At 41.6% G+C, this 14866-nt stretch overlaps 1 protein-coding gene across 4 annotated transcripts in view; it reads left to right on the top strand.

Moving 5' to 3' along the window:
• Positions 1-14866, top strand: part of kmt2e (lysine (K)-specific methyltransferase 2E) — a 45196-nt gene that overhangs the window by 11683 nt on the left and 18647 nt on the right. For all 4 annotated transcript variants that reach the window (XM_082168173.1, XM_082168176.1, XM_082168175.1 and 1 more), the window contains 3 exons: positions 7086-7270; positions 14210-14321; positions 14465-14724. In XM_082168173.1, coding sequence (XP_082024299.1) covers positions 7200-7270; positions 14210-14321; positions 14465-14724 — 443 coding nt within the window. In that variant the 5' untranslated portion in view covers positions 7086-7199. The remainder of the gene's footprint in view (positions 1-7085; positions 7271-14209; positions 14322-14464; positions 14725-14866) is intronic.

Genomic DNA, 14866 nt, shown 5'->3' with positions numbered 1-14866 from the left:
AGCTGTGGGCTCAGGTAACATGTTTTTGTTTGCTGGCTGTAACCGAGCTCTCAACGGGCCCTCGCTACATGACAGGTGTCCCATAGAGCAGGCAGACAAGGGTGCAGTACTCATTTATAAATGTGCGAATGTTATTGTGTGTTGTTTGTGATGTAATGGTGCGAGCCAGGCATGAAATCAATCATGAAACTGTGACATCACGAAGTCTGAGTGGCCCAGACTGTCCTTTTCGCCCATGGCTCTATTGCAATCGACTGATTCGGCCCCTGTACATCCGGACATATACATACACTTTGATGCTATAAAAGTGCCATTAACTAAGAGGAAGGGAATTTGTCTTGGTTTGTTTTGGGGTTTTGTGTTGTGGATGAGAGTGATTCCTTACATTGTACATCTTTTGGAGGAGAGGTGTGCTATTAGATTTCTAAAAGTGAAGTGATGCGATGGCCAAGTATGGTAACCCATACTCTGTATTTGTCCTCTGCATTTAACCCATCCAAGTTAGCGCACACACATTAGGAGCAGTGAACAAACACACCGAAAACAGTGGACACACACACCCGGAGCAGCCATTCATTGTGGCGCCCGGGGAGCGATTGGGGGGTAAGATGCCTTCCTCAAAGGCCCATGTCGTTTCCTGCAGGCATTGAGAATCAGACCCACGACCTTCGGGTTACAAGTCCAACTCTCTAACCATTAGTTCAGAACTGCCCGTAAATGGTCAGACTTGCTATTTTTCTTGACAGATAAAAAAAAATAAGCTTGAAAATAATCTTTGACTTTGAATAGGGACACAAGGATATCCAGCCTTGAGTTGGGCTCTTTAGACTCTGGGCCAGTGTGCAACCATATAGCAACACATTAGAAACCACATAGAAACAACCTAGCATTGTATTGAGTTTCACAAATCACTAAGATTTTCATCTGAAAAAGTAAAAATTTAGTTTTCTTTATAAATCTAAATGAAACCCTCTTTGCTAGATGGGAGATGTGCATCATTGATTTTGTTTGTCATCAGTCAACCTTATCTAATTTAAGAATATCAAGTGCCTCCTCTCTGACCATGGTGGAGATGCACTGTGGTCAGCCACTTGGCAGACTGAAACACAGGAGCCATTAACCTCATTAACGTTTGTTAGAGAGGTGGACATAAAATACAGGCCCGAGACACATCCTTGCTTTTAGTGGCCCATGTCAACAGAGTCCACCCTCAAGGGTCTGTGATAGTCTGACCTCTAGACAATGTGGCTCAAGTCTCCAAGTGCCTCTTTTATCGTCTGCCAAGTCATTATTTGTCTGCAATGAAATTTAACAGTCGGTGTTAGCGATTTGGTTCTTAAGTATGAAAAAGTAGTAAACGCCGCTAATAACAGATTATATTATATTAAATATATCATCTTCAACAGCAATAGCTGGCCGGTGGCCACGATTGTGCTCCGATTGTGGCGTATTTGTCTCACAGGAAGAGATGCGAACAAGGTGATACAACCTGGTACCTCATGCATCTTTATCAATGACAGTGAGGAAAAGCTCTCGGCGTGCGTTCATGCATTTTTGAGGCACGTGGTTGTGTAAAGCTTCATTGTAGCGTAGGCTGTGATGACTCAGTCGGCGAGAATGGTGTGAAGTCACATCATCGGGGCTAGCTATCGGATGCCTGCTCGGTTTCCATCTCTCCCCCGCCGAAAATCAGACAACGCAAACCAGGAAAATGACAGAGAGAGAGAGAGAGGGAGAAATGGGGAGAGAAAGGAAAAAACGTGTTGAAACTCCTACATGAGTCTGTGGGTTTCCCTGCCCGCTGCCGGAAGGAGGAGCTTCCCATACGACATTGTGTCCATACAGATAGAGGAGGAAAAACAGTTGGATTCAGCAGGCTCTTTCTGTGCCAGAATTGGTCCCTCATCATCTTTCCTTAGAAGGATAGTTTGGGAGCCAGTGGAAATCTCAAAATCACTGGAAGAAATGGACAGAAATAATGAATATTTGACGTTTTACATTTTGTTTTGAAAGCTGCGCATCTTTTTATAGTCTCTTTAAATGGCTTCTCTTTCCTCATGACCATTTAATTGGTCTCGTATTTCGCAGCCATCTCCCCCTTTTTTCTCCCAGTCCTCCCTTCCCTTTTGAGTGTGCAGGGTTTATTTAGGAAGTGCAGAGGGGAGGGAAAGAAATCCGGGTAGGGCAGGGAGCATTAGGGTAGTCTCTCTCTCTCTCTCTCTCTCTCTCTCTCTCTCTCTCTCTCTCTCTCTCTCTCTCTCTCTCTCTCTCTCTCTCTCTCTCTCTCTCTCTCTCTCTCTCTCTCTCTCTCTCTCTCTGCTAAAGGAAATGGGCGTGTTGGAGGCAGTCTGAATGCTCTGATTTAGCCAAGAATGCTCTACTGTACTAGATTTTTCCACACCCCCGTTTTGCATTTTTAAGGAGGGGGGCGACTGTTGAATGTGTGTGTGAGTGTTTGAGAGTAAAGAAAGGGTACGTCTGGGCATTCAGAGGAAGTATGTTGTGGTTAGTTATCTCTCTCTCTCTCTGTGTGTGTGTGTACACACTCAGAGGTAGTGCGCACGCGTGCATTCCTAAGCATTGACGGCAGGATTGGCTGCTGAGGCCAAGAAGAACAGACTCTGTGTGAGAAAGCTGGAAAGAGACCACCGTATGCTTTCTAAGGGAAATGGGTTTATTACACTGTACAATGTTGTTTCTCTTTCACCCTCTTCCTGTGTTTGTCACATCTTTGAGAAGAGGACATGGTAACTTAAGCTCTCTTCAAAAGTGTAGCAAGCTGAAGCTGCCTTTTTAAGGCATCTGTCCCCAGTACGTCTTACAGGAATTGGTTTTTGCAGCAGGGTCTCCAGTTCTTAAGCGTGCTGCAAATTGGAGACCCTGCTGCAAAAACCAATTCCTGTAAGATGTCCTGGGCACAGATGCCTTAAAATGCCCCCTAGGTAGGCAGCTTCAGCTTGCTACACTTTGGAACAGAGCTCAAGTTACCATGTCCTCTTTGCAAACCCTATAATTCAGCTTGGATTTGCTAGAATGAATAATAACTTAAAATATAATTTATTACAATTAAAATACTCTTTTTGTGGGTACGTTTTACATTTACAACACTGTCGCATCAACAGCTAATCAGTAATTTGTTTTTGTTTGGTTATCCTTAAAGCCATGAATATTGGCATTGTAATTTACTGTCAATTTACTGTTGACTAATTATTATTAGCCTATTTCTTATTTTACACCACAGTAGTATTAATCTAGTAATCTTTCTTCATTGATTTGTTTTTATTATTGAATAAATTATTGTAATAATTAAAAATAATCATTTTTATTATTGGGTCTGTTAAATAACAACAGCGGTGAATGTGACCTGAGGCCGTTTTTTTTTTCTCTTTCTTTTTTTTCTGGTAAACTGTTAAAAAATAAAATGTAGGGTGAGTTTTTCCCTGCATCAAAAAAAACAATTTTGTAAATCCACATTTGTGTGTGTGTGTGTGTGTACTATCTTTGCGAGGACCAGTTTGAGTTTTAGACCATTGGAGGGAGGACAAAGAGAGTAAAGTGAGGACATTTTGGCCAGTCCTCACTTTCTGAGACCCCTTTAAAGGCCTGTTTGAGGGTCAAGACTTGGTTTTAGGGATAAGGTTATAATTGGGTTTGGGTCAGGGGTCGGGTTAGGCACTTAGTTGTGATGGGTAAGGTTAGGGTAAGCGGCTAGAGATTGCATTGTGTCAATGAATGTCCTCATAAAGATAGATGTACAAGAATGTGTGTGTATATGTGTGTATATATATATATAAAATGCAAAATTTTATTTGTGTGCTCTGTATTTTGCCTGCACTTAAACTTTATTGAAATCAATGTATAGTGGCGTCTCTTAGTTTCCCTTTGTGTGTCATAATGCTGCCTATGTAGAGCATTCCAAATCGGTCACTTATTACGTTCCAGTTCAGTCAGGATACTGCCTTAAAAGACTACACAAAAGACAGCGAGGCAGGTCTAGGTTTGGACCAGAGAGATTATTTACTGTGCTTTTTCAAGAGCTGTGAAACTCCATTCATTTTTCACAGCAGTCGAAACATCCGCAATATATCAGACCCACTGCGCTTGTGAAAGCGACCTGACATGGCCAAAAATGGGAGAACTGTAGGTGCCTACAGAGTAAATCACACACTAACCGACACACATCGTCAGATTCCTATTAATTAACCCCCGAAGCTGACAGCTGTCATCTCTGCGAGGCTCTGGACTGATTTATAGCCTCTCTCTAGTCTTTATGCTCCACATAAGGGCACACACGTGTCTCGCACACATCACACACAGTCTGATAGTCTGTTCTCCAACATGCCACACGAGCAGATGACAGTCTCATTGTAGTTTATTTCCAAACAGTGAGCAGAAGATGTGCCACCCTCATAGGGGGGGAGTGTTAGTGTGTGTATGTGTGTGTGTGTGTGTGTGTCTAAAGGGGGCATGTTAAGGCTGGTCAAGGTGTGTGTTGTGTGCGGGCATGTCAGTCCATGTTTTGTTTATTTGCAGTGATCTGGATCATAGTCCTAGTATGCAAATTCCAAAATTAACACTTGTCTAGCAAGTTCCTAATGTGGGTAAAATGTATTTTGTTAGTTATTTTAGATGTTTGAAATTGCAGATATTAAAATGGTAGTATAAAAAAAAAAAAAAAAAAAAAGTATGATGCATGTGTATCATATTATGTTGATATAAATGATCTAGTAAAAAAAGTGCAATCACTCACAGGTCTGTGATTTAGTTTTTCTTTAGTTAATCCTGTCTTAAAAATGCCTAACTGAAACAATTAAGTACCGATTACGAACACCTGGACTATAGAGTCCTGAACTAAAATAAACCAATTCATTTAAAACCAACTGTGCTAATCTGAATTAGCATGACAGAGGTTGCCTATAAAGAGACATGAAGGAAAAATAATATGAGTCAATTAATTGTCAACAATGCTTTTGTGTTCTCTCATATATTTTTCCCTTGAGAAACCTTACTTTTACTAAAATATTGTGAGCAAACGCAAAGTTTCCTACTCTGCCCTCTCCGAGCAGGATTCAAACCAGGGTCTCCAGTATGGAAGACAGACATGCTAACAAGGACGCTAGTCAGTTGCTAATGTGACTCTTGAGGCCAGGGAAGTGAAGTTTCTCAGTTCTTACTAGCTTGCTAGCTTAAAATAGGCCTACACACACACACACATATTACACATACACGTGTATTGATCTTCACTGAAATAGTCCAAGTAATGGATGTCGTCTTTGAAACACAACGTTAATCTGAAGTTAAAGCTGCCTTCTGGTAGGTTTCATTTAAGCCTCAATTTAGTCCTGGAGTAGCTCTCGTCTTCCTCCAGGATATCGGCTTATTAATTTCTGGACTAGACCAAGTCTAGGACTATTTAAAACCATGACATAGAAAGCAGATGTCTGTTAATCTGGTTTAAAAGGCAATTTTAGTCCATTTTAGACTAGGCCTTGGCCTAATCTCTGTCTGCGAAACCGCCCCATAGTGTCTTAAGGACTAGTCCCACAGGTGCATGTGCAATAGTTGGTTATGGTTCACTGAAAAAGCATGAAAAACATAGTTTAAACCTTTTTCAGTAAAGTCCGATCTGATAAATTTATTTGGATTTTACACCGTTATTATCTTTATTTGTATACCGTAAGCACATTGATATTCAACCCAAGCCTTCAAACTGACGTCATCCAGAGCGGAAGCACATTTTCAGATGTTGATTAAAGATTACCACGACAAATAAATGTTTTCTATCTATTAACTTGCGCACATTAATTGTTCACCAAAAGACTAGTAATATGTGCTAATAAAGTAAATGGGGTCAATTTTGATTGTAAAATACTGCACACTTTAAAATACAGTATCCTGAAGAAGGCAATTATATATCTTTTTTCTGTACATATAAATTGTATTAATCTTTTATATATTTTAGATCCTGTTGGCACAATACTACTTTACTAGTCTTCCTCCATCCTCTTTTGTTAGTAGCTGAACAGTCTCGCCAAAATCCAGGTTTCATCTGTAGACTGTATGTCCCAGCATCTGGCCCCTCCTCTAATCCCACTTATCACCATAACACACACACACACACACACACTCTTTAATTCCTTTGTCGCCACCCTGTTTGTTGTTCCAGGAGAAGTATGCCAGTGTGACATATTTAGCCCCTCTGACCAGGATTAAAACATTACTTGCAAGGGAAGCCTCTGATTGGCTGTTGCGGCTGTCTTTTGCTGTCCATCATTGCCTCCTCCCTCCTCTATCCACAGAGCGGCATCTCTTCGTCTCGCTCTGCCCGACACATACAACGCTTAATCATTAATCTTTCCATCCGTTCTTTTGGCCTCCACCATGTACACATTAAATCCTCTCACGAGCAGTGCCGCAACGACACATCTTTGTGTACGTTCAGGATGTGAGCATTCAATGGACGTTTATGGATGAGCGGAAAATATAAAAGCTGCCTCCATGTTGCTCTCTCTCTCTCTCTCTCTCTCTCTCTCTCTCTCTCTCATGGTGGATGTGACCGAGCATGCACCTGCGCCCCCTTGTGTCCATGTGCAGTCACTGCACCCTGTTTGTTGTTTCTACAAAGGTCGAGCTCTGTTATTGGACACGGTTTTGCCACACAATCTTCACTTCCCCCTCCCTTGTTATACAAAAGACATGTTCAAACACGGATTTTTTTTTTTTTTGGAGCCAAGCAACTTCACCCAAATCATGTTGAAGCACAAACCATCAAGTTAAAGCCCTGTCTTTTGATGTTTTTCCATTAGAAATGAACATATGTTAACCAGTGCCCTTGATGCCTGCAAGAATAATATTATGTCTCCGAGCCAACAATGGCCTCATGTTTGTGCTATGAATCATAGCTACTCCTGTGAGAAGTATCACATCCTGTTGTTTATAATACTAACTGAAATAACCCAGAGTTTGTAATATGTACACTATTTGTGCGAAGTGTCCGTTAATAATGCCCCCATCACGTGTTCATTTGCCTAGAGTCTGGTTGAATGTCAAACTCTAACTGTGTTTTTCTCTCCGTCTCTTTGCAGGCCTTGTGGATGCACTTAGATGTGTGCAATGAGTGCTGTGGCTGACATGCCTCAGTGTTTTGGATTGCTGTGCTCTGGACTCAGTAGGACAAGAGACTCCCAGCACAGAACGTCATGAGCATAGTCATCCCAGTAGGGGTGGACACGGCCAACACCTCGTACCTGGACATGGCTGCAGGCTCAGAGTGAGTCTCTCTCTCTCTCTCTCTCTCTCTCTCTGTGTCCTTTCATATTGACTCATCACTACCTTTTGTTTCATTTTGTTCTTTTTCTGGTTGCTTCAGCAGAGGCAAGCGCATCTGTAGTGTGATTTTTCTTTCCACCACCCGCTTCCGTTCTCTCATCTTTCTGTAACTTTCTCATCAGAAACACGCTCTTTTAGTGGAACAGAACTTATTTAGCAGTTGCCCTTCTCCAAATAATGAAAGTAGATGGAGGCTGGAGCTGTTACAGTCCAAAAATGTTATTGAGATACCCATAAACACCATACAAGTGATCTGCAAGACCTCTGAAAGCATACAAAAGCTTTTGTGTGAGGAATGGAACATTTTAAAGAGTAATAAAAGGCTTGAAGTCAGCATGAAATGAGAATTCGTCCAGAACTTCTTCAATCACTTTGTTTGCTTAAATTGCGTCCCGGCAAGCTCACGTTCATCTGCCGTCACTCATTTCAACATCCAGTCAACAACTGATGAATTGAACCAAATCCCTGAATTAATTTATTTTTCTTTTGCAATAATAAAAAGTAAGAAAATGTTTTAAAATGACAAGTTTAAGGCAATGCCGCTGTTTTCATTTTAGGTGTACTGTCCCTTTAAAAAATAGGTTATATTTAAGGTGTCGGTGTTAGTGTAATTATACAGTACTGAGTAATAATAAATTAACTACATGTACTCTAGGGTTAGGGTGAAGTTTAGAGTTAGTTGCATGTAATTGTACATATTGTAGTAATTACTATAAATTGAGCTTGATGTAATGTGTAACAAGGACACTGTAAAATAAACTGTTGATTTGCATTCAGAATGAGCTTTGGTTTGCAGTTTGGTATTTGTAGCATCAGTAAGCATGTCCTTTTATTCTTTTATGTCTATATTAGGCTACCACTCATCAGCTTTGTCTGTTAGTTTCAGTGCAGGAAACACGGCTGTTAGACGTCTAGTTAGTAGACTGTGCATCACGTGGCGTGCAGCAGCAGACCCTCCCCTCTGCAGCATGCGCTTGAATGAACGCAGTGTGTTTCTCTTTAAATGCCGAGCTCCGTCCCGTTGCCTCGTCACTTTGTGTTGCCATGGCGCTCTCTCCTGCACTGCGCAGGGCCTGTTGTCATGGCGACCGGCTGAGTGACAGCTGGGCCCTGGAGCTTTAGCCTGCTTAAGAGGCCGTGCTGCCGCGTAGCTTTACGTCCGTCTGGGTTTTAGTCTCTTTCGGGCACATCCGTACGCCTGTCTGCATACCGCAGATTTATTCCACAAGGCTCTAACAAGCTTTAAGAAGGATCTCCACCTGCCACTAAACCAGAAACAAAAAAATGAGTGGTCTTACATGGTGGTCGACGCAACGCCAGATCTCCTACGAGTGTCGCACGTCTCATACACAGCTTTTTTTTCTTGTTCCTGACATTACTCCTCAGTCAGGGTCAGCCCACCCCGAGCCTGCGGCAGAGGTTGTCATGGTTACCAGGCATTGTGCATCACTGTGATGTCAACAGATAGTCCGTTAAAATGCCACTGGACCTGAAACAGCTGCTGTAATCCCTCTAAACCTCGTCCTGCTCTAGATGGACCTCTAGATGGACGCTGTCTGCTGTGAATTACCCTCACATGACACGCATGTAACTTGTGTGTTTGCATGTCTGGGTACTGTATGTAATATATACACTGTTCTATGAATTAGCCCCGCCTCCACTCACTCACACCAGCTCAGAGATCAACCTGTTGACGATCACACATTGACGTGATTGGTTATAAGGTAGTTTGTGACATCAGAAACACCAGCGATTTCAAACCACGATTTGAGGCTGTCTTTGGTTCACTGCAGTTTTAAGGAGAAAATACTCAGCAATGGTGTTGACTTATGCATTTGCACATGGTTTGTCTTAAAGCATATTAAAAACGCCACATAGACGTAAAAACAACATTTAAAAGCTTGATTTTCACCACAGGGTGACTTTAATCATTTAAAAAAAAAAAAGAAAAAAAAAAGGTCTTACAAGTAGAATGTTTTCATGGCAAACATTTAATGATTGTTTAGTGATTGTCGAACATGAGGCGCACATTTTCATAAATGCAAAACTGTACCTTAAGTGACTCTCTTTTGAACCTCAATAAATGCATGTGCCACTCAAACCAGCAGCAGATGAAGCAGCGAATGATCATCTAAATCAGACTGTGCTTCGCTGTTTGGTGATCTCGCAACATAAAGCCGATGTGTCAGAGGTGAATATATGCAGGTTATAAAGCGTTTAAGGTTCTTCTCATAATCTAAGCGCATGTTATCACATAACTCACAACATTAAAACCAATGAAAAAACTATTTGAAGATATAATACTGTATGAACCATTTATGTTAAGTATGGTCTGAAAAATCTATAGATAGGCTTGGAAATTTGAGTCTGGAAAAGAACGGAATTTTGAAATTAAAAATGTGTAGGAACCCTGCTATCCGTCGCCCCACTCTCTCTCTCAACAGGTGTGTGTGTGTGTGTGTGTGTGTGTGTGTGTGGATTGTGTCTATTCCATATTAAGCCGTCTCAGGAGCGGTGGGCTATGATTAGCACATGCAGTTACTTTTAATTGGAGCTTCAATTACACTCCACACTCTGTCCTGTCTTTTCCATCTTTCATGTTTTCAGCTCTTTTTCTCTCTGTGAACAGTTTTGGACAGTTTTTTTTTAATGTGACACAAAGTACAATACCATAGTGTGCTGTGCTGCGATGATATTTCCAGATTAAGATTGTTGTTAGATGTTTTCATTTTTTATATTGGCATTCAACCTTGTGCCATTTAACCCCAACCCATTTTGACGGGTCATTAGCGGTGACGTATACATTTACATTTATGAACCGGGCAGACACTTTTATCCAAAGTGACTTGCATTGCAACGTACTCGTATCAGTCCTTGCTTAACACTTAAACATTTAAGGGTTTTTTATCTAAAGCTAATTTTTAAAAACATTATATGTAGGTTTTAAATTGCTTTTTTATAGTATTTTAACTTGTTACTCGCTAGGGCTGCACGATATTGAAGAAAATTGCGATATGCGATAACTCATTAAATAATGCGATATGCGATATGATAATGCTTAAAGTGTGTAAAATAAACTTAAATGAATTATCTTTCAAATGTTTAAAATTGTATAATGTTTCACAGTCTTTTTGTGACAAGAAAACATCCCTACAACTTCTGAAAGTGGACAGCAGTGTTTTACTGTAGCATAAGAAGTGTTATTTTTAACATCCGTGTAAACCACAGGGTTTAGGGTTTCATGAAGGCCTACATTAAGTTTAACAACAGAAACTGAATAATCAAATGTAAAAATAAACACTGCTTAGTTTTCACTGTATGAATTAAATATATATACTGATTCTTATTAAAGCTGCAAAAGTTATTTTGCCAAGAGCAGTGAGTGATTTTCTCTTTGTCTTTTGTTCATGACCCCAGTTATTGCAAGCCGTTGCGATATGCATATCGCGATATATACATTTGCGATATTTCGATAATTTCGATATATTGTGCAGCCCTATTACCCGCCATGAAAATAGTCAAGGAAGATGGCAACAGTATTGCATTGGGTCTGGTTAGGACACAGTGTTAATTTAGTCAACAAAGATACTGACTTTCCAAATACTTTGTTAGCTGCCATTGGATATTGAAGTTTAAGAGGAAAAACGTCTAAAACTTTGCACCCGGGTGTCAGTTCTTTTATGGGCTCAAATTAAATAATGTTACGGTTTAATTCTGTATTTATGGGTAATTTGATTATTTTATTTTTTTTCAGTCTGTCAAACCTCACTCTCTCTCATTGCACCTCCTCAAACACCTTCTCTCTGTCTCCTTTTGACTTGCCCCCTGTTTAAAGTCGTCCTCCTGCTGAGAGATGCGGCTGTTTTTTAGTAAAGACACTAGAGTTTATTGTCACTGATACGCAGGAAATCCCCCGGCCTGTCACCTGCCCCGCATTGATAATCTTATCGCGAAAACCACACCGTAATGCAAAGGCATCAATAAAAACCTGCTAATCATTTATCGCCTGCCTGGGAGGGCCGTTTTTTCGTAAGAGCTCTTGTTCTCATTTGACTCGTGCAGACACACACACACACACTCTTTCTCTAAAGGGTCCGCCCCTCAGCAGTTCCCACACTTTCACTTTGACAGTTAGCTGCAAGCGCCAACTGAATCAGGAAGTGTGAGCGTGAGGTAGGGACAAGACAGCACGAGGTGAATGTGAGGAGCAGGTACAGTCTCTCTCCGCTTGCAGTGAGACATGACTGGGAGGAAAGTGAGAATACAACAAAAACAGGAAAGAGGAACGCATACGGACATTGGCACATTTGCTTTTTACTCCGCAGGTGCTCTGATTTGTGGTAAGTTTTGGCACCGTTTTTTGGGAGATCTTCCTGTTTTATTAAGGAGTATGATACCTTTGAAGTATGTATGTGCTTGTATTTATGTCATCTCAAATTGAAAGCAACACATGCTTGCTTCATGTGCAGAAAGGTAGTGATATGCAAATGACCCTGTAACCGTTGTTTATGTGAGTGCACTGGTGTCAGGTTAAGCGTCTAATATGTTTCTATACTGGTATTAAAGTGGCTACGTGACCTTGACAGTTTTTGTGTGAGAAAATCACTGTAATGTTTATATACGCAATTATAAATCTGACTGTAAATTTCCATCTTTCTGTATGTGTCCTTTTTTGCGGTTTCTGCCAATAAAACTTGGCATTAAAGGCCCCTTTGCAGCCAATTTCATACGCCAAACACTCCTGCCCTTTCTGGTTTTACTCTAAATCTTCCATTCATTTCATTCGCTTTTAAAACGATGTGGAATCAAGGGCCCTTTCATTGGGCATGTTTGTGTGGAACAGATAGGGTTTGGGTTTTGTGACAGACTTAACTGTGAGATTAGAGACGCGTGATTCTGTTGTTTCACTTTCTACAAGTCGCGTCCAGCCATTTGAGGGCATGACAGGACACACACACGTGTGTACAGATAGCAGGTCACTACTGAGGTCTATCATAATATGTATTGGCTGATGCAACAACAAAAAAACTGATTCGCAAGTGAATGAACTTCTCCTAGCAAGCTTTGTTCTTCCTTTCCCTTTTGTTCCACTGCCGTCAAACCTGTTTTTTTTTTGTTTTTTTTGTATACTTTAAAAACTCACGCCTTGTCAGTAGGGGTCGACCGATTAATCGGTCGGACGATTAATCGGCCGATTTTTTGAAATTTTTAACATAATCGGCATCGGCCAATATCCAGTATATCAAGCCGATTATTAGGCGGGCGCATCTGTGGGCAGCCTAGTGTTGTTGTTGTTGTGGAACACGTGTTCGACGCACGCTGCGCCTAGAGTCATTCTCCAGCAGAGTGAGCAGACCTCATCCAGTGCCTAAGGAAGGAGCTAAGTTCCTTGGAGAAAACTCCTTTATATTTAATTAAAACCTTTTGATATGTTACTGCCAACTTCGAGAAAAAATATGAATAGGCGACATGACGTTCGGCTACTTTGGATATTGATAGCGTAGTTGAGGTTGCATTATCACAGCAGAAGGGTTGCTATCATGTCAAAATAAGTAAGCAAGAATTTTGCAATTACAAACAGAGAATCTGATACTTTTATTTGTTCTGTTTTGTGTGTCTTATATTTGAGAGGGTTGTCACTCAATGCAGAGAAATAAGTAATAAAAAAGTGACCATAGGTTAGTGAAGGACTGGCTTTGCTTTGCTAGCGTCGTCGCTAGGGTTGGGTAGCTACAGACAGACCCGGTGCTAATACGGCACTGGTGCCTTAACGACCGTTATTTACCGGACCGAATATCAATGCGGATTTCTGTGCTTCATTTCGGTGCTACTGTTATGCCTGTGCTTCTCTTGGATGCTCTGAAAACGGACGTTAGAAACGTGACGCTAGTCAGCTGTTAACTTTAGCATACTAGTAGCTGGATTAAACACGGTTAAAATGTTGGCCAAACAGTGTAATGTGTGACTGTATTTCACTGTAGACTAGGGGTGGAACGGTACATGTATTCGTATTGAACCGAAACGGTACGGGCGTCACGGTTCGGTGTATAAATTTACACGGAGAATACATGGTATAAAAATAAATAAAACTCGCGTGCAAATTAATTCATGTAATGCGGAACTACTGTTAGATACGCGGGTTCTTTGGGGACACCTAATCTGTAGCCCCGCTTTAGCTCTGAAGCAGGTTGCGATCATAGACTGTAAAAAATAGGCTGCGATGTAAAGATTGCATTGCTGGAATATGGTGTGTGGGAGAGGGAGAGGGAGACTCGGGAGAGGGAGAGAGGGGCGCGGGTGCGGGCGCGATCGAAAAGTCGCGTGTGTTTAAAGTCGCAAAGTGTTTACTTATATTTGTGTGTGTGTGTGTGTGTGTGTGAGAGAGGCGCGGATGCGATCGAACAGTGGAAACATAAAAACATACTCTGTCATTTTGTTTATAAAAGACATCATTCAAACTGCAAAGTGTTTAAGTTACTGTTAATTAAAATTTTAAGGAAAACAAATATATTAGTCTGAAATGTAGCAAATAAATTTTCAATTCATTCAGGTACAATTACCAAACATATCTCAAGGTCACAACAAGTGCAGATTGGTCAAGTGTTCAATAAATGTTTTTGTTGAGAAATCTTGTCGATCTTAAGTAATAATTTGTGTTATATTTTATCTTTCAAATAGAGGTTAAAAACAAGCACATAATCGGCCAAATATCGGCCAAAATAAATCGGCAGCATTAATCGGCCATCGGCCGACCCGGATTTCAAAAGATCGGCATCGGCATCGGCCTGAAAAAAACCATATCGGTCGACCTCTACTTGTCAGGCCTGTTCCTCATTCCCGTCTCTTTTTTCCCCTCTGTGTGTTTGTGTATATGGAGTAGACCAGAATCTGTGGAGGCGAGCTCTGTGGTAGTTGAGAAGTCCAGCTACCCTCACCAGATTTACAGCAGCAGCTCCCACCACTCCCACGGCTACATCGGTCTGCCTTACGCCGTAAGTATCATCCCCCAACAAACACACCTTGCTGCACTTCCACGCCCTTAGAGCCTTGACCTGCTTATCTACATTCTGTGTTATCTGATCCTGCTTATGCTTAACGACTTTCTAATGGTTTCTCCTCCCGCGCTCTTCGACAGGACCATAATTATGGGGCGCGACCCCCACCCACCCCACCGGCATCCCCACCTCCCTCGGTGCTGATCCGACCAGGAGAGGCTTTGTTTGTGCCCGCGGGCCGGCCAGGCGAGAACTTGTTCGTGCCCGGCGGGCAGGACGAGGCGTCGCGTGGCACCACGCTCAGCACCTCGGAAGACGGCAGCTACGGTGCTGACATCACACGCTGCATCTGCGGCTTCACCCATGACGATGGCTACATGATATGCTGCGACAAGTGCAGGTGGGACCACACACCTTGATGCCAATTTGACATGTCCAAACTACGTCTACTCTATATGTGTAATTATGAAGTTCATGGCTGTGTTTTAAAACCCAGCCTATGTAGCTTGAAGTGTCTAAAAATGCTGTGGAAATCACTAGGT

Source organism: Leuciscus leuciscus, assembly GCF_965113295.1.
Source record: "Leuciscus leuciscus genome assembly, chromosome: 4".
In the NCBI taxonomy this organism is placed as follows: Eukaryota; Metazoa; Chordata; class Actinopteri; order Cypriniformes; family Leuciscidae; genus Leuciscus; species Leuciscus leuciscus.
Note: the sequence above shows the minus strand (reverse complement) of the source record. Positions and strands in the feature narration are given on the sequence as shown.